The sequence below is a fragment of the Nelumbo lutea genome, chromosome 1 (genome assembly GCF_056320005.1).
Source record: "Nelumbo lutea isolate HS-2025 chromosome 1, American lotus-T2T, whole genome shotgun sequence".
Taxonomy (NCBI): Eukaryota; Viridiplantae; Streptophyta; class Magnoliopsida; order Proteales; family Nelumbonaceae; genus Nelumbo; species Nelumbo lutea.
In genome coordinates this window covers 210,513,106-210,535,882 of record NC_142684.1, presented here as the reverse complement: position 1 = coordinate 210,535,882, position 22,777 = coordinate 210,513,106, and the positions used below count along the sequence as shown (strand labels likewise).

Here is a 22,777-nt window from a genome sequence, read left to right as displayed (position 1 = left end):
CAGCCGACTCTAACAACTTTGAAAGATAGGTTCCCCTCACTCTATGATATAAGCTCAAAACAAGGAGGCTGTGGTGGAGGAGTGCTTTGATCAGGTGAGTGACAGGATTCTCTGGGGCCCTTCCTTTAGAAGAAACTCAATGATTGGAAAGTTGGTCCATTGGCTGATCTAATAAACCTTTTTTCATCAGGTTCTGCTAATCCTTATCCAAGGCATAATGCCTAATCCCCAGCTGGAAGATGAAAGTGTTTGGTGCTTGGAGAAATCAGGTAAATCCTCAGTAAAATCTCTTTATGGCTGTCTCTCCTACAGACAAGATTCTGCTTTCCCTGGGTTAGGATCTGGTGTCCTCACATACCTTCTGAAATTGCTTTCCTTCTCTGGACTGCAGCCCTCAATTGATGCTCAACCACAGACCAGCTAATTAGAAGAGGAATGCCTCTTCCTAATGATCTTTGCTCTTTCTGCAATGAATCCTGGAATCCTCAAGCCATATCTTCTTGCATTGTAGCTTCTCCTAGCTGCATTTCTGCTTGCCACAATCTCTACTTCAGCTATTGCAGGGTTGGTCTATCAAAGGCTTGAATAGAAGGGGCTTCTCTGGAATACCTTCCAGGCTGCTATCATTTGGACAGTGTGGAAGGAAAGGAATAGTCATACTTTTGACAACAAGCATCCTACCTAGAAATCAGAAATTTTCTTATAGATTTACTTTGTTCTTGAAAGGGTGTACAAAAAAATATTTCAGGGTGTCTAGCTCATTTCTTTTTTGCATGCTGGAGCTTTTTTGATTGATCTCTTAGTTCTGTTTATTCACATTGTACAGGTCCTCTTTGTACATGGGGATGTTCTTTTGATCTTTATAGTTTTTCAATACAATACCAATACTTTACCTTTCTCAAAAAAAAATAAAAAGTAGCATTGGTATTTTTGGGGACTTTTTGTGTGTTGAAGTACCTTACCAATTACTATAATATTTATGGTTCATATGCCATGCTTTTAAATTATTATGCATTAAACAGTGTTCTTAAATTATTTGTGTTAAAAAACTTTGAGGTATCAAATAAGTATCTTAGATTACATGTGTTAAACTTTGTGTATCCATGTATCCATGTATCCCTGATAAAAAAAAATGCTATAACCCAATGTCATCCTGGCTCTTTGGAGTCTTGGGAGGGGTGGATTGGATAAAGTCCAAACCTTTGGAAAATTTTTACACAAAGTGACTGCTCCCAGAATCAAATCCATTTTTTTCACACTCGCTAGCTTGAGATTTCACCATTATACCAAGTAATGGCCCCCATGGCCCTATCCATGTATCCCCGATACATATATCTTAAATTGAAATTTCTCATATGCATTGCTACAATAATATTTTGAATCTTTTTCATGTGCATGCACAAATAAGACTGTAGCATGTTCTGTGTTTTCCTGGGAAACCATAAAATCCATTATAGATAGCATGGTTGCAAGAACAGAAGATGAGTTACCTCAACAACAAACTTGAATGCACAAGCAACATTAGCATTGCTGCTGACAACAATCACAATATATACATTGCTGATTCTCATGTAAAAGAAAGAGCAACCTCCAATTTGCCGAACAGGACATGTACCAAGTTCTTTCGTTTGCATTATATGCATTCGAAATGCATCCACCATATTTCCACTGAAAGAACCATTAAAATTAATAAGATGCTTGAAGGAACTGCCCCACAGAGAGAAGAGAAAATGCAATTATGCAGTCACCAACAAAATCCAGAAATATAAACTTGAATAGATGGAGAAAAAATGCAAAAGTTTCATGGATCAGAGGTTTATCATTTTGTAATTAATTGATTGCATTTGCAGCGATCCTTTTGTAGATTCCCCAATGTACAGTCTCTTGTTGTACATGGGTGATGGCTTTTCTGATTATTATGGTTTTACTTTATCTGTTCTCAAAAAAAAATGTCTGTTTTATTTATTTTTTTGATAAGCAACCATGAAAAATTTTTATTAATAGTAAACAAACATGTACAAGTTGTACAACCAGTCAATACAAGAGGTAGTCCCTACTACCTCACCCTTGTCCAATGAGTTACAATTTAGCGGAAAACATTTGATTTCTGTTTTTTTTTTTCCTGATAAATAAAACATTTGGTTTTTGTTAACCCCTGTAAGAGTATAGACATGCATAACACTATAGTTAAGCATCAGAGGACATGTGAAATAAGAACTTCAGCTATTATAGTCATGCAAAACAAGGGCGCCAACAATGATAAGCAATTCCCCAAGAAATTTTTTTTATTATTAATAGTAAACAAATGTGTACAAATTGTACACCCAATCAATATAAGAGGTAGTCCCTACTACCTCACTCTTGTCAAATGAGTTGCAATTTAGCCCAAAACATTTGATTTCTGTTTTTCTTTTCTGATAATAAAACACTTGATTTTTGTTAATCCTTATAAGAGCATAGACATGCATAAAACTATAGTAAGAATCAGAGGACGTGTGAAATAGGCACTTTGGCTATTATAGTCATGCGAAACAAGGTCACCAATGATGATAAGCAATTGACAAGATCTGGAATACACACATGAGGTTGGGAAAAGCATGTGACCTTGTACCAACCTTCATGTGATTCCTCTTGTAACAAACAAAGCAGACGGGGTAACTAACCGACATGCCTATCTTGTCAGGCATATTTTATAATAGTGTTTTGGTCATGACTTTCTAAAAGATAATCAAATAAACACAGAGGAATAAAGTAACATATCCAAAAAAGACCTTCAAGTCTAGAAACTTCGAACAACAAATACAAATATCAGCTCAAATCCCAAAAATGAGCATCAGTAATCAAAACTTCAGAAAGGAAGTATCAGCTTCGAAACCCTAGTGCAGGATATTCTCCACCTATTCAGCGTAAGAAAACCATTGCCACCATTACCGAGAGAGTTCCAACTCTCTCCCTCTCACCCAGTCCTTAATCACTCTTCAGGTTACCAGATCTGAGGGGGATTCAGCCCCTTCTCCTCTGCCACTTCAGCTTTCAGAGTTTCAGATCATCTCAATCAACACCATTACCTTTCAACCCCTTGTTTTGATAAGGCATCACCAAACAAGTGGTTGATCTTTGCACCCATTGAATCTTCAATTGGGAATTTCTAGTCACCCATCTAAACTTCTTGCTTTTATTTCTGTAGCTCCACATTGCTCCATCTTCATTCAATAGTCCCGGTAATTAATTTATTAAATAAAAAATTTGTTTTATTAATACTTGTCTAGTCCAGCAGTTTTTGTTTGCAGTCCAAAAATTTCTATTTTTGTCTAAGGTCTAACGTAGGTGGTGTCCCACAATTAAATGGTCTCTATGGGAAGGTATTTTATGGTCATAGAAACGTAATTAAAAGGCATCCCACCTATTTCTTTTTTTTTTTATTGTTAACTGTTCAAAGTATTTTTCTTGCAGGGAAAATACCTTCATCAAAGTCTTCTGCCATTAATTTTACAATCTGGATGCCAAGGACCTTGCTTTGCTATAACCACCCAACTACAATCTTTTAATCCCCTTCAACTTCAAGCCCTACATGGTCCAAAGACATAGCCGATTTTGTTCCTTGTAGAATGAGTATAATTGAATATGTCTGGAGTTTAGTTTCCAAATCCCAATGATCTAGTGTTAAGCAATCCCACCTATTTCTTTAAAAAGGGATGGAATCTATTTATGGTTAAAAAATACATGATAAAATTCAGAATTTTGGTTCTTGAACATATTTCCCGGCAAATTGAGAAGATTTTTTTTTGTGGGGCCATGGGGAAATATCCTCTACTAAAATGGTGTACAATGCGCAAGTGCTAGTGCTACGAAGAAGGGTGTCCAGTCCATGGAGTGGGAAAAATTCGCAGTCACAAGCTCACAACATCCAACTCTAATGAGTCAGTTTTACAAAATCATTTTGTGGATCCTTAGAAACATCAAAACCATTTTCAGTTGATTTCTATGATCTTTCTGAGGAAAAATTACATACATATATAATACATATATTTGTATAAAATATTTATAAAACTTACACGAAAACCCACACCATTCAAGACCATGAATACCGTAGTTCTATCAAAAATTCAAAACACTGAAACTCTAATTTTTCTCTCCTAAGCGTATCTGAAATACCTTGATGCAACTATTACAATCCCCAGTACCCAAGACTCGTAAAAGTGCAGAAACGCAATAGAGACGATTGATGAAATCCGATAGTTGGGCTTACCCCACATCGTCGCGATACAGACGATTGATGAGAACATCGCCCCGAAGATTCAGAAAATATATAGCCGAAGCCGCCACCGGCATCTTCGATCCAGCGGACCGAAAATTGAAAGGTCTCAAATTGAGATCCCCAACGCAGAACCTTCGGAGAGCGAACCGAAAGCGATCAGAAAACCATCCACGTACAGAATGCAGGCAATAAGAGAGGAAGTAGGTGGGATTTCAGATCTAGGGTTTCGAATTCCCGATTCGAGAGTTGCTGGGGGCTTGCACGGAGCAGCTCAAGTCGTCGTCGCCGGGAGATGACAAAGGCACCTTTTGCTGGAGGAGAGCCTGATTCTGATTCAATTGAAAGAGAACGTGTGCGAGAAAAAATGGGATTTTTCAAAGTTCTCTCCGTCAGCGTTTTCTCTTCTTCTCTCGCTTGTTTGCTGATCAAAAAGAAAAACAGCGGGAGATTGACTTTTGACGGCACGTGCTCTGTAGACGTATGTATTATGCTCTATTACCATCTCTGGTCTCTGGGCGTTAATACGATTAATAAATAAATTAAACTAAAAATGCTTAAAATATTAAGTAACATATAAAATATGCCAAAAATAATTTTTTACAGATTTTGCCTTTTTTATAATGTATGTATATGTATATTAATAATAAAATGACTTTTTTTTTTGTCAAAGGGAAAGAGGGCATAATATTATATCAAATTGAAAAACTTACATGGTTCTGGGCGAGTTGCTATAAGATACCTTTAATTGGCCCTTACGGTAAATATAAGCAAAAAAACCAAAAGTATGAAAAATGCCCAAATAAACCCTCTTCCTTTTTCTAGACCTAAAATGACCACTTTACCTTTCCATCAAGAAAAATTTCTGATTCAACAGCCTACATTGCTTGACACACTCCAAACCATAATTTCTCACTCTGGCACATGCCCCAAGGCCATCAAACCCTATCATCACCCTTTTCGGACACCTTAGAACCCCCTTGGAAATTTTTGTTACAAAATTTCCCATTTTAGCCCTCTATCTACGAAGATTCCAATTCATGTGAAATAGTTGTTTGAGATAAACCCTAACATCTTTAGTTTTAATCTTAACCCTTGAATCATACACATCATTCCCCCTTGGATTTGCCTTCTTATGCAAAAAAAAACCTCCCGTTTTTTCATTTATGTCCTTACACATTTTTTAAAATCACCCCAAAGTCCTCACTAAACTTGGAATCAATCCTAGCCCTAGATTTGAGCCTCCCTTGCTTCTCCACCCTAGGATCGTCCTAACCCTTACTTACACACTCCAAAACCCTAGCCACCCCTCTAGTTTTGGCTCCTAAGTTTGAATTTTAAAATTTAAATTTCAAATCCCCTTTCATTCTAGACATTAAAATGAGGGGGAGACAAGCGGGAGTGATTTAAGGAGCCTTGTCTAGAAGACTCCACCCGTTAGATTAGTACAAATATGTCCTAGCCCTCTAACCACTTTAGCTAAACCCTAAATCTCTAACCATTCTCATTTAAACCCTAACTAGACATTAACCTAATTCGGTCCAAATAGAACTAGACCACCCCAATTTAGTCCATTCCCAACTAATTGAACCAACCCCTCTCCATTTGGTTTTAAAAGAAAGCCTAAGAAAAAATAAAATAAAAAAAGAGAAAAATCGATATTACAAAACTAATCGAACCAATCCTAGAAGAAAAAGACATTCCTTCCTCCTCCCTTCACCTCTCCCCACTCACACTCTCTTCTCCCCCACACCCATCAACCAAACTGCAACTTTCTCCTTTCTCTCCACCATTAAACTCTCCCTCTCACCCATCTCTTCTCCCCCACACCCAACAACCAAACCCTAGCTTCCTCCATCTCCCTCTCTTCTTTAGCTGGACTTTTACCACTGAAATATCTCTCTTTACTCCCCTCTTCCCTTCCACATTCTCCATCCATTTTTGCTAGCCATCAGAACAAGAAAATAAAGGAACGAAAAAAAAGAAACCTCTCACCTAGATCGTATTAGAAGGAAGAAGGAAGAAAGAAGAGGATTACAAGAAGAAGAAAGAAAAGAGGAGACTCAGCTAAAGTTTTCAATCCATCTTCCCAACAAAATCAACATATCTTCCTATTCTGCCCCATCAAATAGGTGACATCTAGCCTTAGCTTCTCCATCGAAATTTCATTCATAACAGCCCCAATATCTTGAAGGAAAAGCTACAAAGAAGGTAAACTTCCCACCGAATTTACAATTGTTATTTTCTTTTTTTTTTGTTTATTTTTATTTTTCTTCTTCTTCTTTCTTTCATTATGTATTTCTGCTTAGGAAAGTATTTAGCCGACTGTTAATTGATTTTTTTTTACTTGAGAAAAAGTTAACATAACTATTCGGGTTGTTGCTTCACATTCCCTTGGTTTTTTATCTTTTTCTTTGCTTTTTTTTTTTGTGTATGCAAAGGTGTCTAGGCCGATTTTTTATAGCATACTTGTCCACCATGATACTTTCTAACTTATGTTTGGAAGTGACTAGTATGTCCAGCCGAATGCATCTCAATAGTTTCACAACTAGTTAATACATATTTGATTCCCCCTCTTTGTTTTCCCTTAATTTCTTTTTGGATTATTTGAAGATTTTGCCATAGGTTTGTATGTGCTTAGGTTGTGTGGCCTTAGGCTGAATACTTGGCTTAGAGATTAGCTTCTTGTTTAATTTTATTTATTTATTTATTTTCTATTAATGTTTGCTTTTTGGAGTCGTTCATGGGAGATAAGCTTCTTGAGACTTAATCTCTCTCTCTCCTCCTTAAGTAAGAACGTGGGAGGATTTGGATAAAGAGGGGATGACTGTGTATTCAGCCGGCCCTTTGCTCCTCTAAGAGCATCCCATGCCTAAAAAGAGGGAGAGGAGGAGATGGAGCCTCATGAGAGGGTATCCCCTTCATGATAGAAGTTTCATTGGACAAGGGAAGCCTATAAGTTTTCTCAACTTTTATTGAGATTTGGCATTCACAAGATAAGAAAGGGAGAGGGGTGCCTAACACCTGCCTCTCCCTCCCTTGATGCCTAGAGTCTTGTCTTTTCTTTGGATTGGGAGTCTTTTTTTTTCCTCAAAAAAGGAAGGCCCATCACTCCCATGTTCAAGTTATTGATGGGCGGTGGCTCCTCTCATAAACATGAAGTGACACCCAATTTCAATGGGATGTTCGCAGTTTGCTTAATTGACATGTCTGACATTATAAGTCACTAACTAACAAAGACTTAAATAACCCATTCTCCAACACGTAGAGACCATCCACCGTGCTTCCTCTACCAATCGTCTTCCCCCAAGTCCTGAAAAACACACAAAGAAGGAAAGAAGGTCACTGAATAATTCAATGAGTGAATAATATTGCTAATGGAAAGTAAATTGATAGGTAATTTAGGAATATGCAACACATTAGAGAGGATAAGACTAAAAGAAAGGGAGATGGTTTCTTGACCGGCTATAGTGTAGAATGATCCATTAACTAGTCTCACCTTATCTCTCCCAGAGAGGAGGTTATATGCCTGAAATAAAGTTGACTTACCAGTCATGTGGTTTGAAGCTCCATAGTCAATTACCAAGGGGAATCAGATGTTTGAGATGACACATGGGAAGCAAATGCAGTGTTACCTGATGTAGACACAAAGGAGGTAGAAAGAGTTGGGCCAGAATCCATCTGGTGAAGTGTCCTACCATATAATTCCAAGTAGTTATGAAAGGAGTTGATAATTTCTTCCTTGGGGTCAGAACCAGAGTATCGCTCTTGGGGTACCATGGGACTAGTCTCATGAGATGCCACATTTGTTGAGTTATATTTCTTTTGACTCTACTAAGTTGGCTTCTTACTCTAATCAGATGTTGATTTTTACTCAATTCTTGAACCCATTTAGGCTTTCCATGGAGTTCCCAACATGTGTCTCTAGTGTGCCTAAACTTTTGATAGTGGTTGCACCAAAACTTGTCTTTATCATCCACTATCTTTTGTGAATCATCCTTCTTAAATGGGCTTCCGTCATTTGAATTTGTACCTCATCGAATTGCTAGTGCAACTGGCTCCCCCTCTGTACAATTCATCACACTTCTTTTATTCTCTTTAGACTGAACTTGGGCATAAACTTCCTAAACTAAAGGTAAGTTCTCACTTCCTAAGATTTGTACCTTCATGGACTCATATGTAGGATTCAACATCAAAAGAAAAGAAAATACTCGTTGTTAGGAGACAAGTGACTTGTAGGCCTTTGCATCTTCATCACACTTCCAATTCACATTTTGATAATGATCAAGTTCCTTCCAGATTGATGTTAGACCTAAGTAGTACACCGAGATGCTATTTTCCCCCTGCTTGTAGGTGGAGGATTCAACTTGTAATTGGTATATTTTTGTATAGTGTCTCTTCTCTGAATAGGTAAATTTCGTTTGTTCCCATATTCACAATCTGTTTCAGCCCACATAAATGTCTTCCTTACTTGTAGAAGCATGAAAATAAACCAAAAGCCAAGACATCACCATACTATTTTCTTGGTCCCACCTACCATGTTCAACACTTCCAAACTTTGGTTCCTTCACTTTACCATTGATGTACCCTATTTTCCCCATAGTAGTAATGTAAACTTCAATTCCCCTAGACCATTCAAGGTAGTTTAGTCCATCAAAGGGAATTACAACCATGGGGAAATGTATATCCATCCCCCACTCATTTTGTTTTGACCTCCTGAATCCTAAAAGTTGCAGAATTCTTAGAAGACATGATTCAAAAACATTTTTTAGTTTTAATACACACCTTAAGATCTCTCCTAATACCTAAAAAGGTCCAAAAAACACACTAGAGATGTCTACATCCACACACTTTGGTCTAGATACAATCTAAATGTAGACCAGCTCCAATTCCCTTTAAAAAAATTCAGATTGATTTCAGTATTGCACAACTTTAACAATCCCAATCCACAAATTTTCCAAACCACCTAAACACACCAACTGTTGGTCCCGTGGTAAGGCAATGGAGGTTGGTTAAGTCTTTGAAGGCTTGGAGAAGGTGATGGGAAAGAGAGAGGATGTGGGGAAGAAAGAGAAAGAGAGGAGAGCAGGGAGAGTCCCTTTCCGAGAAATCCTAAGTTTAGATTATATGATACATCGTCTCCTTAGGGGAGAGTTGTTCCCCCTTTTATAGAAAGAAACCCAAGGCTATAAGGAGAAGGATTTAAAATGAGACTTTTATTATTAGGAAAATGGGTCTTTATCCTTACATCAATTATTAAGGGAGCATCATTGGGGTTTCACCATGTATCTTATGAGATACCTCAAGGACGAAGTTTCCTTTTGTTTGAAGATTTTCATAGTACATGTATGCTACTTCCTTTTGTGGTTCTCCTATGCTAACGCAGTGCAGATGATGTCAATTACTAATCTCATAAGTCTTTTAATCTCATTGGATGCTCTATCATGCACGACATTAGTAAATCATATGCCTTTTTTATCGCTTTTCACTTGTGATGGCTTTGAGCTCATTGCAGTCTCACACTAATTTTGTGTTCATTGCAAGTTTGTGACAGCTATGTGCTCATCACGAGTCTGAGATGGATCTAAGCTCATTGCAGGTTCACAATGGTGATGAAAGCATGAAAGTGTATATCTAAAGTGTTCTCAACAATTGACATTTGTAAAATAAAGTGCTTAAAAGTAATATTTTTCCACAATAATTTTATAAATGTTAATTTTACTATTTGTGCAATTTTTATGATGAAAGAATTAATAATTGAATGGAGGAAAGCCCAAACATAGGTCCAAGAAACCCAAGCCCAAGTTCCATCGCCCAAGTATGAGTGTTGATTCGTTTTTCATTTTACTTTGAAAATGTTTATTATTTAGGAATATCTTTCTCTACAAATGTCGAAGTTCGATGATTCTTGAAAATGTGGGTAACTAAGAGATAGGGTTACAATTCATCTGTTGATAACTTTTTCTAAATCAATCTCTATCAAGGTGAAAATTGGGGGATAAGACGTGGGTCTGGGCTGAGCAGATTGAGGAGCCTAGCAGCACAATAAAAAGGAAAAATCTAACCAAAAAGGGGGACGACTTCCAGGGTTATTTTAACATTATTTTCTTAGTCTTTCACGGAAGAGAAGAGGGGAGAATGACGTTCAAGCAAGGCTAAAGCTTCAACAAGGCTAAGGAGGATCTTAATCGATGAGTTTTACTTGTTATTTTACTTTGATTCCTTGAGAGATTTCATTGCTTAATTTTGTTCTTGAGAAACTTCTTTTATTAATTTTTTATTTGATAAACCCATAAATTATATTCTTCAATTTCCATATAAGATTAGTCATGCTCTTTTTATGTGCAAGTTGTTAGAAAATAATTGATTGGGTAGAATTATTTTATGGGTTGATCCTTTATTGCAATACTGTCAGTTGGATATATTGTCGTTCTTGGATAGCTTGTAAGAATAGATCATTCTATTCCTCTTTGAAAATTAATTTTCTCAAAACAAATACTTTTGTTCTTGCTGTTGGTTTTTAAAGTTATATTTTTCGATTGCTTGTTTGGGATGTGAAACTTGCAATTGATTAATAAATAAGAATCAAGGTTGTGAATAGTTGAACAAATCGATTAAGTGAATTTTGAAACCTTGTTCATCACAATACTACTTTTCATCATTTAATCATTGTTACTTTTATTCAAATATTTTTATTTTTATTTTTAGAAAATCATTTTCTTTTAGGTTATTTACTCTTAGAGATAACTCATTTTGTTGGTTTAATCAGCTTCTCTATGGATTCGACACCTAAAGCTATGCTTCAATGACTGTTTAGCCAAGGGTAATAATTTTGGGCGAGACAAATGGCTTCATGCTCATCACAGGCTCACAATGGCTCTGAGTTTATCTTCATCATTATCATTTTGGGTCTATTGCAGGCCTAAAGTGGTCTTTAGTTCATCGCAAGCTCATTTCAAGCTTTGATCTCATCGTAAGTCTGTTGCTGGCTTTGAGCTCATCACGGATGTGTGCCGAGTTATGAACTCATCACAGGTGTTCTTGTGGCATCAGTTTAGCACCTCCTCTTGCCCCCATATTTGTGCAATCAACATATACCTATATTAGCCCCTACTTGTTGGTAAGTGAGGGCATATCGATTCGTGTCATTGGGTTTAATTGGAGGTATATGACAAAGTGATGAGTACGGGGGGCCATGGGTGTCATGGCACCTCGATTTTGTGCGTTTGCAGTGTTGGGTGTGGTGATCATTCTTGTTCCTGATTAGGGTGCATAGCAGTCTGTGTTCATGAGAAAATTTTAATTTGGGTAGGCTAATTTGATAAGTGTGAGTTTATCAATATGCATTTCTATTTTGATATATCTTGGTGTTATTTGGGCGACAAACGCAAGCGATTGCATTGAGCTCATCTTTCATTTTCTTTGAAATTTGGCATTGATTATTTGATCATTTGCATTTGGTTGTGTTGGTATACTCAGCCCCCTGTCTTGAGAGAAGTCATTCTATCAAGAAGCATGAAAGAAATTAGATCGAATTGATTTTTAACCTCCTGTTTCTTTATAGAAGTCATTCTATCAAGAAAAATTCGAGAGGGGAAAAGATCGGGCCAAGTCTATATCTCCCATTTGAATTCTTCTGAGGTTGGGTTAAGTATGCTTTGTTAGAAGTGTATATAGAATCTCAAGTGTATTCATACGTGTTAAATATTGTTGGAATATCGCAACGCTGTTGATATGTTGTTGATAGGTTTGCTGGTGGGTTTCTAAAAAAACAAGAATGGTTTAAGGATGATTTTATGACTCTACATTTCTGTAAGTGAAGTATTAGGTAGGGGAAAATATGGTACAAAGGAGATAGGAAGCTTCCATTAAGTGTGCATGATTTTGGGACATGCTAATGCTCTAGCGCTGTGATTTGAGCATTTGTTGAAGCATACTAATATTCTTGTAATAATATCACAGATCATTTATTTGAACTACGTGTTGTATATGTAGTCGTATAGTTTGAAAATATTAACAATCAATTGAAAAGAGTGTTTTCCCTACTAGTTTTGGCATGAGACGGACAATGTCGAAGCTTACTAATGCCAAGTTCTTGAACAATTGTTTGACTATAGTAAGCTTTGCGGTTTGCTTTATTAAGGGAGGGTATGTCAACGCACTTGGGTTTGCCAGGGACTTCCTGGGGTTACTAGGGTATGTCATCATGCTTGAGTATGCTAAGTGCTAAGATTCATTGTCGTGTTTGCTGTTGTTATGGTTTTTTTTCTTGTCATTGTCTGCCATCGACCTTTGGGTTTCCAGGGTCTTCCTGGGTTTGCCAAGACATTTTATCACGTTTGGGAAAACTGTGTCGGGACTTATCATCACACTTGATGTTGCCAAGGCTTTCCTAGGACTGTTGGGGTAAGTCATCGCACTTTGGATAGTCAAGTGTTGCAATTTGGTCATTGTGCCTGGTATTGCTAGGAACTTCCTAGGTTTACAAGGGTAGGTAGTTATATTTAAGAGAAACTTATGTATTGAAATTTTGTGATCGCACCTGATATTTTCCAGGCTCCCCTTAGGGTTGCCAGGGTAACTCATCGCATTTCGAAATGTTGTTTGGTTTGATTTGCTATTACTCCTAGGGTTATCAAGGCCTTCTTGGGGTTGATAGGGCATATTCCATCGCAATTGGGGTTGGTAAGGCCTTCATGGGGTTGCAGGGTGTATATAAGATCGTACCAGGGGTTGCTAGGGCCTTCTTGTGGTTGCTAGGGTGTCAGCACCCGATTTTTGCTCAGTTTGCCACCTGAACATTCAATTCACCTCAAAAACTCAATCAGACCCTTTCGGTCCTCTCGAAACACCCAAAAACCTAAAAAAATCCAAATTTCACCCAAATAGCCATTAGATCCAGCATTAAACCTGCCTGATACCTATCCAATGGCCCCAACTAACCCCTAATTACACCTCAACCACTAGATTTGAATCCACCATCAGACCCATGACCTCCCAAAATAACTATACAATAAATTTCAATTCAAAATTCCTCTGTTTACCCTTTCATCAAACTAAGATTCCATTTGGAAACATCTTTTTAACCCAAATTCCTACAATCTTGGCCCCCTGAGCCGATCAAACACCATCACCACATCTCAGACACCCCCAAATACCCACCTGTTAAATCTCAGCCCAAAATACCTCCGTTTACTCTTCAATCACACCAAGATTCCATTTCAAGGTCCTAGATTGGCCGGATCCAAAATCCGCCTGATCCAGGCTCATTTGACCCATTCTAACCTTACCAATCAATTCAAATTTCCTAGAAACCCTACCCTATGAAATTTCACCCAAAACAGACCTTGTTTTCCCTTCGATCATACAAAGATTTCATTTCAAGACCCAGATTCACCAAACCAACCCCTTTCCAGATCTGACTAATCTGGGCCCATTTGGACTAATCTGGCCCCACCAATCAACTTGGAATGATAAAAAAACCTACCTTATAAATTTTCATCAAAAAATACCCACAGACACAAGACCCTGCCTTGTGGTCAAACCAATCTCAACCCTCTATTTTTTTAAGCTAAAACCACCCACCATTATACCAGAACCCCGGTTCAACCCCTTGGACCCGGTTTGACCCAGTTTGTCAAAAAACACCAAAATACCCTTAATATTTCCCAAAATTACAAAATTGCCCTACCTCCCATATAAATTTAACCTAAGTTATTCATTCGCCCTAATACACTATTCATCTTCTCCCTCTCTTCGAGACAGAGTGGTGGCAACAAACCAGAAACTCCATCCGATCTCCACCTATCACCTCACTCTTTCTTCTTCTCACCTTTTACCTCACTCGATCTCTCTCCCTCTTTCTTCTTCTTCTTCTTCCCCTTTTCATTTCTCTGTTTCATTTTTTCCACTATAGCAACCTCCCATTCCCCCTTCGGCCTCTCTCTCTCTCTCTCGCAAGCAAATTTACTTCTTTGTAAAGATTTCCCTACCTTTCCCTTCATTTTCCTACATTTTCCTTAAAACCAAAGATAGCCTAAATGTTAATCTATAATAATACATGCATCTTGATGAGGTAGGTGTAAAACTCCTCTATTAACAGTATAAACTCTTACTATCCCCAAAGACCCAAGGTGCCAAGCTAGGGAGCAACAATCAAAGCTAGTTCTCTAGTTGTTTCCTCTGATCCTATTCTCTAGAGGTGGTACTAGAGGAAATGTACATCCCATTGTACATGTCCATCACCTCTTCCACTAGCACTTTCACTTCCAAACCTTGACCTACCCATTTCCTTGAGAAAAGGTAAGAGGAAATGTACAACTCATTGTATTTCCAAACATCTTTCCTACAGTTTGTAATCCTTAGACTTGTTCATGGGCTGGGCCAAGTTTTGTATATACATCAATAGAATACACTCAGGCCTGAGCCTGAGCCCGACCCTAAGTCTTGAGCCCGAATCTGAACCCAACCAAAAATTTGAAAATAGATGTTTTTTTCTTTTTTAATCAATAAAGAAGTGTTTTGTTTATATTAAAAACCTTCAAAACTTAAAAATAATAAACATCTCACTATTACTTGGAAAAAAGAGAAGAATAAAGAAAAAATATTGTACATATATATTTTATTAAATAAAATATAATTTTATTATTTAATTTTGTATCAATTTGGGCTCAGGCCGAGCTTTTTTGACAAAGCTCGAGCTCGCCTTGAAAAAAAAGTCGGGCCCGATGCTTTAGGCCTGAGCCTGAGCCCATGGCCCTAAAATTATGAATAAGCCCGACTTAATAATGAGTCAGGCCGGGCTACCCGGCCCATGAACACGTCTAGTTGTCCCCATTCTACTATGCCTTTCTAGCCTCCATTTCCTCTCAATCCATTCCAAAGTCTATTAGAAGCCTTAGCCACACCTGATTGGAGGGATGCTATGAGTATTGAAATAGAAGCCCTTCATAAAAACAATACCTAGGATATTGATGACTTGCTAGTTGGAAAGGAACCTGTTGGGTGTAAGTGGATTTTTACTATCAAGTATCGTGCGGATGGGTCGATTGGTGAGAGTTCGTTTATCCTTAGTAGTAAGCTATGATTGGCCTTTGTATCAATTTGTTGTTAAGAATGCATTCATGAATTGTGATCTCACTAAAGAGGTATATATGTCCCTTCCTCATGTTATATATGGCAAGGAAATGCAGGGTAAAGTGTGTAGATTGAAGAAATCACTTTATGGCCTGAAACAATCTCAACGTGCTTGGTTTGACAGGTTTAATGCTGCTCTTGTTCCATTAGGCTACACTTAGACTCAATCAGATCACACCCTCTTTTTTAAGAGAAAAGGCACTCTGGTGACATTCCTTATAGTTCATGTAGATGATATTGTGGTTACTAGCAATGTACAAGGTTCTTTACACTAGATAGCCTCTACCTAGCATTAGTTTTTTGTCCTTTTGGCAAATGTTAGTGTATGAAGTTAATCAATTGGTGTAGTATGACAAAGTACTATCTAAAAGTGCTTTTGTAAAAGTACCTTTATAAAAATGCTTTTTAAAAGTACTTTTATAAAAGTACTTTCATAAAAAGCACTTTTGTAAAAGTGCTTTTAAAGGTATATTTTGAAAGTTTGAAAGAAAATGGACAAAATAATCACAAATGCTTATTTAAGTGCTTATTAGAGAAAAAGACTATCAAACGCCCAATATAAATAAGTGCTTATTTTAAAAAATAAGCACTTGAAAAAGTTGGGTGCCAAACACAAATAAATGCTTATTCAAATAAGCACTTGTTTTTAAGCACTTATTTTTAACTCAAGCACTCCCAAACATGGCCTTAGAAATGTAAAATAGGGAAATTTTTTTAAAGTACCCTTATGGTTTAGGAAATTGACTAACTCTATCCTTACTGTTTACATATTGTCTTAAATTACCCTTAAGTTTTCTGACAATTGTTTAAAACATCCCTTGCCGTTACTTTCTGTCACACTCCATTCACATGTGATGTCACGTGACTGATATATTTTTTAAAAATTCTTAAAATATACTTTCTCAATGTTTTCTTGGAAGAGCTTTTTGATCCCAATTTCTCCAAAGAGTTCTAGGGTACAAATTTCTTAGTAGAGATGATGAAATATTTATACGAATAGTTGTAGAAGCATGAGTACCCTTTCCAAAGAAACTAGCCCCATTAAGGCTTTAGAAGAAGAAAGAAAAGAACCCTTCAAATAATCGAAGCTTCACTTGGCCCATAACAAGGACAACATAGACATCTCCCTAATTTTCATCATATATTATAAATTATTTTTAAGTAAAATATAGATTGATATCAACTTATATAAATTCACATATATTGTAAAATAAAGTAGAATTAATTCAGCAAGTAATTAAAGTATATGGAAAATTCCGGGGGTACTACCCTAGTACTTTAGGGGTAACCTCACTTTAGTACCCAAACTTCAAAGTGTGCCACTGCAGTACTTAAACTTTTGGAAATTGCCAATTTAGTACCTACCGTAAGTAGTTTGTGAGTTATCTAATACATGTGATCTCACATGTGATTTAAAACATTTTAAAATTCCAAAATTACCCTTTAAAAGAAACATTGTTTATTGTCGTCTTCCTTGAAAAAGCTGTAATTACTGATCTCAGATGGAACAACCCAGATAGGATGCTTACCTGAGAGTGTCTGGAGCTCTTTGAGCCTACCCAGTTATGCAAGTATGGGGCCAAAAACTTTAGGTTGCATTTGGAATCTTATACTGAACTACATCGATAAAAGCGACGTAGTTTTTACATCGATTAAAACTACATCGATGTAACACTATACCATTTGATGTGTTGCTCATTGTGACACTAGCAAGTGCACTAGCTGTTCAAGTAATAAAGTAGTGAGTGAAGTATCATTCCCATGAGGATTTAGGAAACAATTACCAATACTAAATTGAGCACTTCTTATCTGATCAACAAATAAATCAAAACTCTAATGAAAGCTAAAAAAAATCCTAAATTAAAATCTATCTAAATCATTGGCCCAATTGCCTTCAATTCAGGTTAGAAGAGTAAGCAGTAAATGTCAATTTCAGAATTCAGCAATCTATCAATTTGGATCATTCGAATGAATCATGATTGAGCCTTGGTTTGGTGAAACCCCAAGGTCATGAACAACATCTCTCAAGCGCATGTTCATCCTATGCATGAGTGACGGTTCTTCTATCTCTAGCAAGAATCTAATCCCCATGCATGCATTTCTTCAAACACTTATAAGGCATCAATTCAAATCTGAATTGATCACCAACTGAATTGTGCAAGTTATCTCTAACCTTGCACTCAATTCAGTTCTTGAATAGTAGATCTGAATTCCTAGAGTCTCTCTCAAACACTCTAGGAATTCCAAGCTGTAGAGTAATTCGCCCAATCTGAAAATTGCAGATCTGAATTCTCTTTCAAGCAATTCAGATCTTGCAATCTCAGATCTGAGAATTCAGATATGAGTTTTGAAGGTTAGTTGGCCGAATTAATCTACAATCACACCCTTATTCAAGAAACTTCAAGTACAATGCATGACCATTTGAATGAATAAAAAAGAATTAGATTGCTGAACTGAAATACATCAAGGAAGAATGGAAACAAGGAGAAAGAAGAAAGAAAATATAACAAAGAAACTGAATTCAAATCAAAAGAGAATGAAACTTCAAGTGATTTATTACAAAAGATCTTTGAATCACAAACCCTTAATTCGAACTCACCTTCTTCTTCTAGCTTGCTTGTCTTGAACTTCCTTCAGCCCTTCTTCTTCTTCTTCCTTACGCCTAGCCTTCTTCTCTTCTCTTCTTTCAAGGTGGCCGAACCTCTAAGAGTGGGAGAGCCTTCCTCTCAAGCAATTGAACAACTTTCTCCCCTCCTAGAGGCCTCCTTATATAGTTTTTCAAGGGGGCTCTTGCCCCTTCTTGAAGCCTCTTGAATGGGGTGTATTACACCCCTCATGAACCTTCTAGAGTGCTCCCTCATTCTCTTCAAGAAACACCTAGAAGTTGCCGCCCCTAGCTCCCTTTGGGCTGCTATTTGGGCTACAACTTAGCTTGCTTTTGAGCTCATGTGGGCTACACTCTAGGCTGTTATTTGGGCTAAAAATGGGCTGGGCCGAAATTTCCTTCTTGTTAGGCTTCTTCCCTTGGATTTTCCAAAGAGTTTCACTTGCTCTTCTTGGGCCGAATGAAATTCTCTTGCTCTCATGGCTGGGCCGGGCTGAACTTGATAACTAGGCTGTTATTTGGGCTAAAAATGGGCTGGGCCGAAATTTCCTTCTTGCTAGGCTTCTTCCCTTGGATTTTCCAGAGAGTTTCACTTGCTCTTCTTGGGCCGAATGAAATTCTCTTGCTCTCATGGCTGGGCCGGGCTGAACTTGATAAATTTTGGGTTTTCTTTTCTTGCTTTTGCCTTCTTTTTGTTGATTTGGCTCCCCCTGAAATCTTTCTTGCAATCAAGTTAAAATAGGGCAAAATTTAATTAAACCATCATAAAATTTCATGCAAAAACCTCATAAAATATAGATAAATTGTAGGTTCATCACCATTCAAGCGCACATAAAACTGAACCGGGGTGTAGTTTTAATTATACCCTCTTTCCAAATACATATAAAGCTGAACCAATGGAAAATTTACATTGGTTCTTGATTTACATCGCATCCAAATGCAGCCTTAGGATCAGCAACCCCAAGAACAATTAAAAAAGAAAACTAAGTTTCTACTAGTGTTTAGAGAAGGAAACCTTTAACCGAATTCATGCATGTATGGGGCAGTTGCAATGCAACACCACCGCCACCACAGAAAAATAACAAATTTATCTTTAATCAACCAGCAAAAGAGTTTATGCCATCTATCTTTGGTATGTGACTCATCAGTCACACTCACGTATGGCTATCAAATGCTCATCAATCTCTTTCGTGGACAACACTGAAAACTAGATTTTCCTTTCTAGTGACTCCCACCTCAATTTCAATGGCCTTGAAATCCTCTTGTAAGAGTAACTATAGATGCCATGCAGGTATACATCTTTGCAAAAAACTTGCTTTGTTGCTTTATTTATCCCTTACTAAGTTGTTTTTCTGTTCGTAGATCAATTCGCTAGTTCAAGTCATGCTAGATCAGGTCATTGCCTCAAGTCATGAGTCCCTAAGATGAGGGCCTACAAAGAGACCCTCTAATCTTAGCTAGAAGCAGCCTATCTCAGCGTCAAGGAGGACCGGCAGTGATTTTGTTCCCTTAGTGCGAAAATGAACCACAAATTAGAAGAAGCTAGGGGAGAAGATTTCCAGTTTGAATAGCAAGATCTAGGAACAGTGGGTCAAGCACTTTGACGATATTCACCAAGCCAAAGTTGTTGTTGTTTAGCACTTTCGCCGATCTTTGGAGTTTGAACATGAGAGAATTAAAGTGGCGGTACCTTCTTTGAAGAGGGGTTTCAAGCTGTGCCACCACTTTCTTCAACGCCTATACCCAAACCTTGACTTGGGCTCTATATCGCTTAGGTCAGTTCTGGACAACCTGACCCAAGGGGTCGAGCAAGAGGCAACTACTTCAGAGGAGGGCGACGATGGTGAGTATGATGGTGAGGGTGGTGACGAGAATGATGATTAGTAGAGGATTTGTCTTTCCATATACAATTCAACCATGATATGGAAAAGATATGATATCCAAAAAACAAATAACCAATAAACATTTCCAAGATTACTATACGCTAAGCCTGCGATCTCGATAGAATTTGAATTTGTTGCGACCTATCTTCTATTTTTGTTGGTTGTAGGGAATTGTCTCATAAATAGAACTTCTAAAATCTTCCCTTCCTCACCTTTCCCTTTTACTTTTTTGTTTATCAAGTAGGCCATGAAATGCCGACGTCCTTTGGCTCAAGTGTGCCTTAGCTGGAATGCTAGAAGTGGAGTTCGGCTTGACTAGGTTGGAACTACGCTCACCCCTTGAGTTGATAAGTCATGTTGCTGTTGTGGGTGCATCTGAAGGGGGAGGCTCTACTATCTATGGGTCGCTGGCTCTCACGAAAACCATGTGATGTTGGAACTACGCACATGTGATGCACCTGCTCCTGGAACTGTTGGTTGTCCAATCCTACGAGAGCCATGGGGGCTCAACCTAAGGGGGAGGCTCTACTATCTGTGGGTCACTGGCTCTCACGGGAACCATGAGAGATTCAACCTACAGGGCCGACTCGACAATCAATTGGCTACAACTCTCACAAGAGACATGGAAGACTCGAGATGCAGTGCGGCCTTGCAATTAAGGCTAGGAGACTATTTGTACTAGATCTCTAAATCTTGCCTGAGTTGGTCATTCAGATTCTGCCCCCTTATGATCGCATCATCAATATGTGTGTTTCTATTAGCGTTGTTGAAGACATTGTTGCTTGCGGATGCCATTGAGCTTAGGATTAGAGAAAGGTGAGAACTTGGATTTGTGTAGTGTTCCTACAGACGTCACCATGATGCACGATTTTGTGCTCCTTGCTAGAAAATAGCTCGAATGCTGAACTAAGTAGGTTGCTTTATCAAGCTGCAAGAAGAGAGAAATCAGAGTGTCTGCGATGCTTTCCCGGTGTGGGCACTCTGATGCTTAAGTCAGTGATGAGTGTATTGTGAGCTAGAAACTGAGAGAGCCAGAGAGTTGTGAGTGCTAAATCGTGCATACCCTCTAAGGTTGAAAGTGAGACCTTTATATAGGCATTGTTTGGTGTGAGCTTCATGCACTACATCTAAGATCTACGGGAAGACGTGGCTAACCGATCCAAAGTCCTTGGAGGTAATTTCACATCCAGACTAGGCTTTTGTGCCATTCTCCAGAATAGGCATGTACATGAGTCGGGCCGGGCTGGGATTTGTGTATGTATCAACATAATACACTTAGGGCAGAGCTCGAGCTCGAGCCGACCATCGGGCCTAAGTTTTGAGCCCAAGCCTAACCTTCATATAAAGTGTTTTATTTATATTAAATACCTTTAAAACTAAAAAATAATAAACATCTCACTATTACTTGAAAAAAAGAGAAGAACAAAGAAAAATATTATATATATATATATTTATTAAATAAAATACATTTTTATTATTTAATATATAGTATCAAGTCGTGAAAGTCCTCAAGGGAGGTTGTTTCTCACACCAAGGTCCCTTAGACCAGTACTAACGAGGTACCATAGGTTAGCAAGTCCTCGAGGGAGGTCCCTCCTCACGCCGAGGTCCCTTGGGCCAATAACGACGAGGTACGAGTGGTACCACAGGCCAACCATGGACAAGGTGTTGTTATCTACCCTATTAAGGTGCCCAAGCTGTGTATGAGGTGCATTAGACTGATTCTAGGGTGAGTCTCCTTGACTTGGCAAGATACGCGACTATTGATAACACTGTATTTTGATGCCTTAAGGGCATCATTTTAGGGGTATTTTAGACCTTAGACTAACTAATCTGTACCATTTTCTAGTTAAATTCAATGTTGTGACCTTTGAGGATCCTTGTGCAAATTCTGTTTAAAAATTGAGAAATTTACAGAGTTTTTTTTTTGTAGATTTTGGGAAGCTTGTGAGAATTCCAACTAAGAGAGGGGGTGTTTCTGTGAAAACTAAGCATAGGAGGGCGCCTCCTATCTGCTACACCCAGAAAGGCGCCCCTCCTACTGTATTAGCATATTCCCCTATCCTTAGCAAACCCTAGGGTGGCTCCCCACTCATTCTTTTCACCTCTAACAAACCCTAGTCGCCCTTAACTACTAAATATTTTCCTTCCATTCCTTCCTAACATCTAATCTCAACCATCCAAACCTTAGCAATTTCTCATACCCTTAGATCTTCATTCTCTATGTCAGCCACTCACCCTAGGGCGCCACCCACTCCTAATATCTACCTTTCCACCCTAGGCGCCCAAATCTCCACCATTCAATCCTAGGAGCTTAAATCCCAACTTTCAATACTCATAGGCGCCCTCTCCTTTTCACTCTAACCTAGGATCCCTCTTGTTTAGTCCTAACCCTCCATTCTCAAATCCTAGGGCACCCATATTTTTGCATAAACCCAAGAGCTTCCCATCTCTTCCTCTTTAATCCCAGTTATGTCCACCATTCTCTATAAAAAGGACCCTAGGGGCCCTTGAGAAGGGGTTGGTTAGCCCAGTTCACAAGGCCAAGGCTTCTTGAGGGGTTCAAGGGTTATAGGGTGGATGACACCTAGTTCTTGTCAGGAGGGGTTCCTGCAAGCAGTTTGTCCAACTTGCAACTACCGCCATTGGAGTTGATCGACCATTTTTATTTTGTTTTATTTTATTTTTTTTTGTTATTTAGTTTATCTAGCAATTTAATTTCTGCAATTTTCAATATTGGTTTGATTTAATTTCTATTTTTCTTTGTCTTTTGTAGTTCTTACTTTGCTCAGTTCAAGGCTAAGGTGTCTTGAGGAGTTCGAGGGCTGAACGGAGGAAGAATGGCTTGCAGTTTGTCTTCCCGGAAAACTACCGCTACTGGATCCGAATTTCAGCATA

The 22,777-nt window shown here is 38.1% G+C and overlaps 1 protein-coding gene across 2 annotated transcripts in view; it reads right to left on the bottom strand.

The window, feature by feature from the left end:
• The window catches only part of LOC148880780 (AP-2 complex subunit mu), a 59,346-nt gene extending 54,625 nt beyond the window's left edge, over positions 1–4,721 (bottom strand). The window contains exons 1-2 of one of the 2 annotated variants that reach the window (XM_088962806.1): positions 4,156–4,721; positions 1,491–1,668 (exon numbers count right to left, since the gene is read on the bottom strand). In XM_088962806.1, the coding sequence (XP_088818932.1) occupies positions 1,491–1,668; positions 4,156–4,286 (309 nt within the window). In that variant the 5' untranslated portion in view covers positions 4,287–4,721. The remainder of the gene's footprint in view (positions 1–1,490; positions 1,669–4,155) is intronic. The other variant, XM_088962807.1, reaches the window with a different exon arrangement.
• Positions 4,722–22,777: the final 18,056 nt, after the last annotated feature.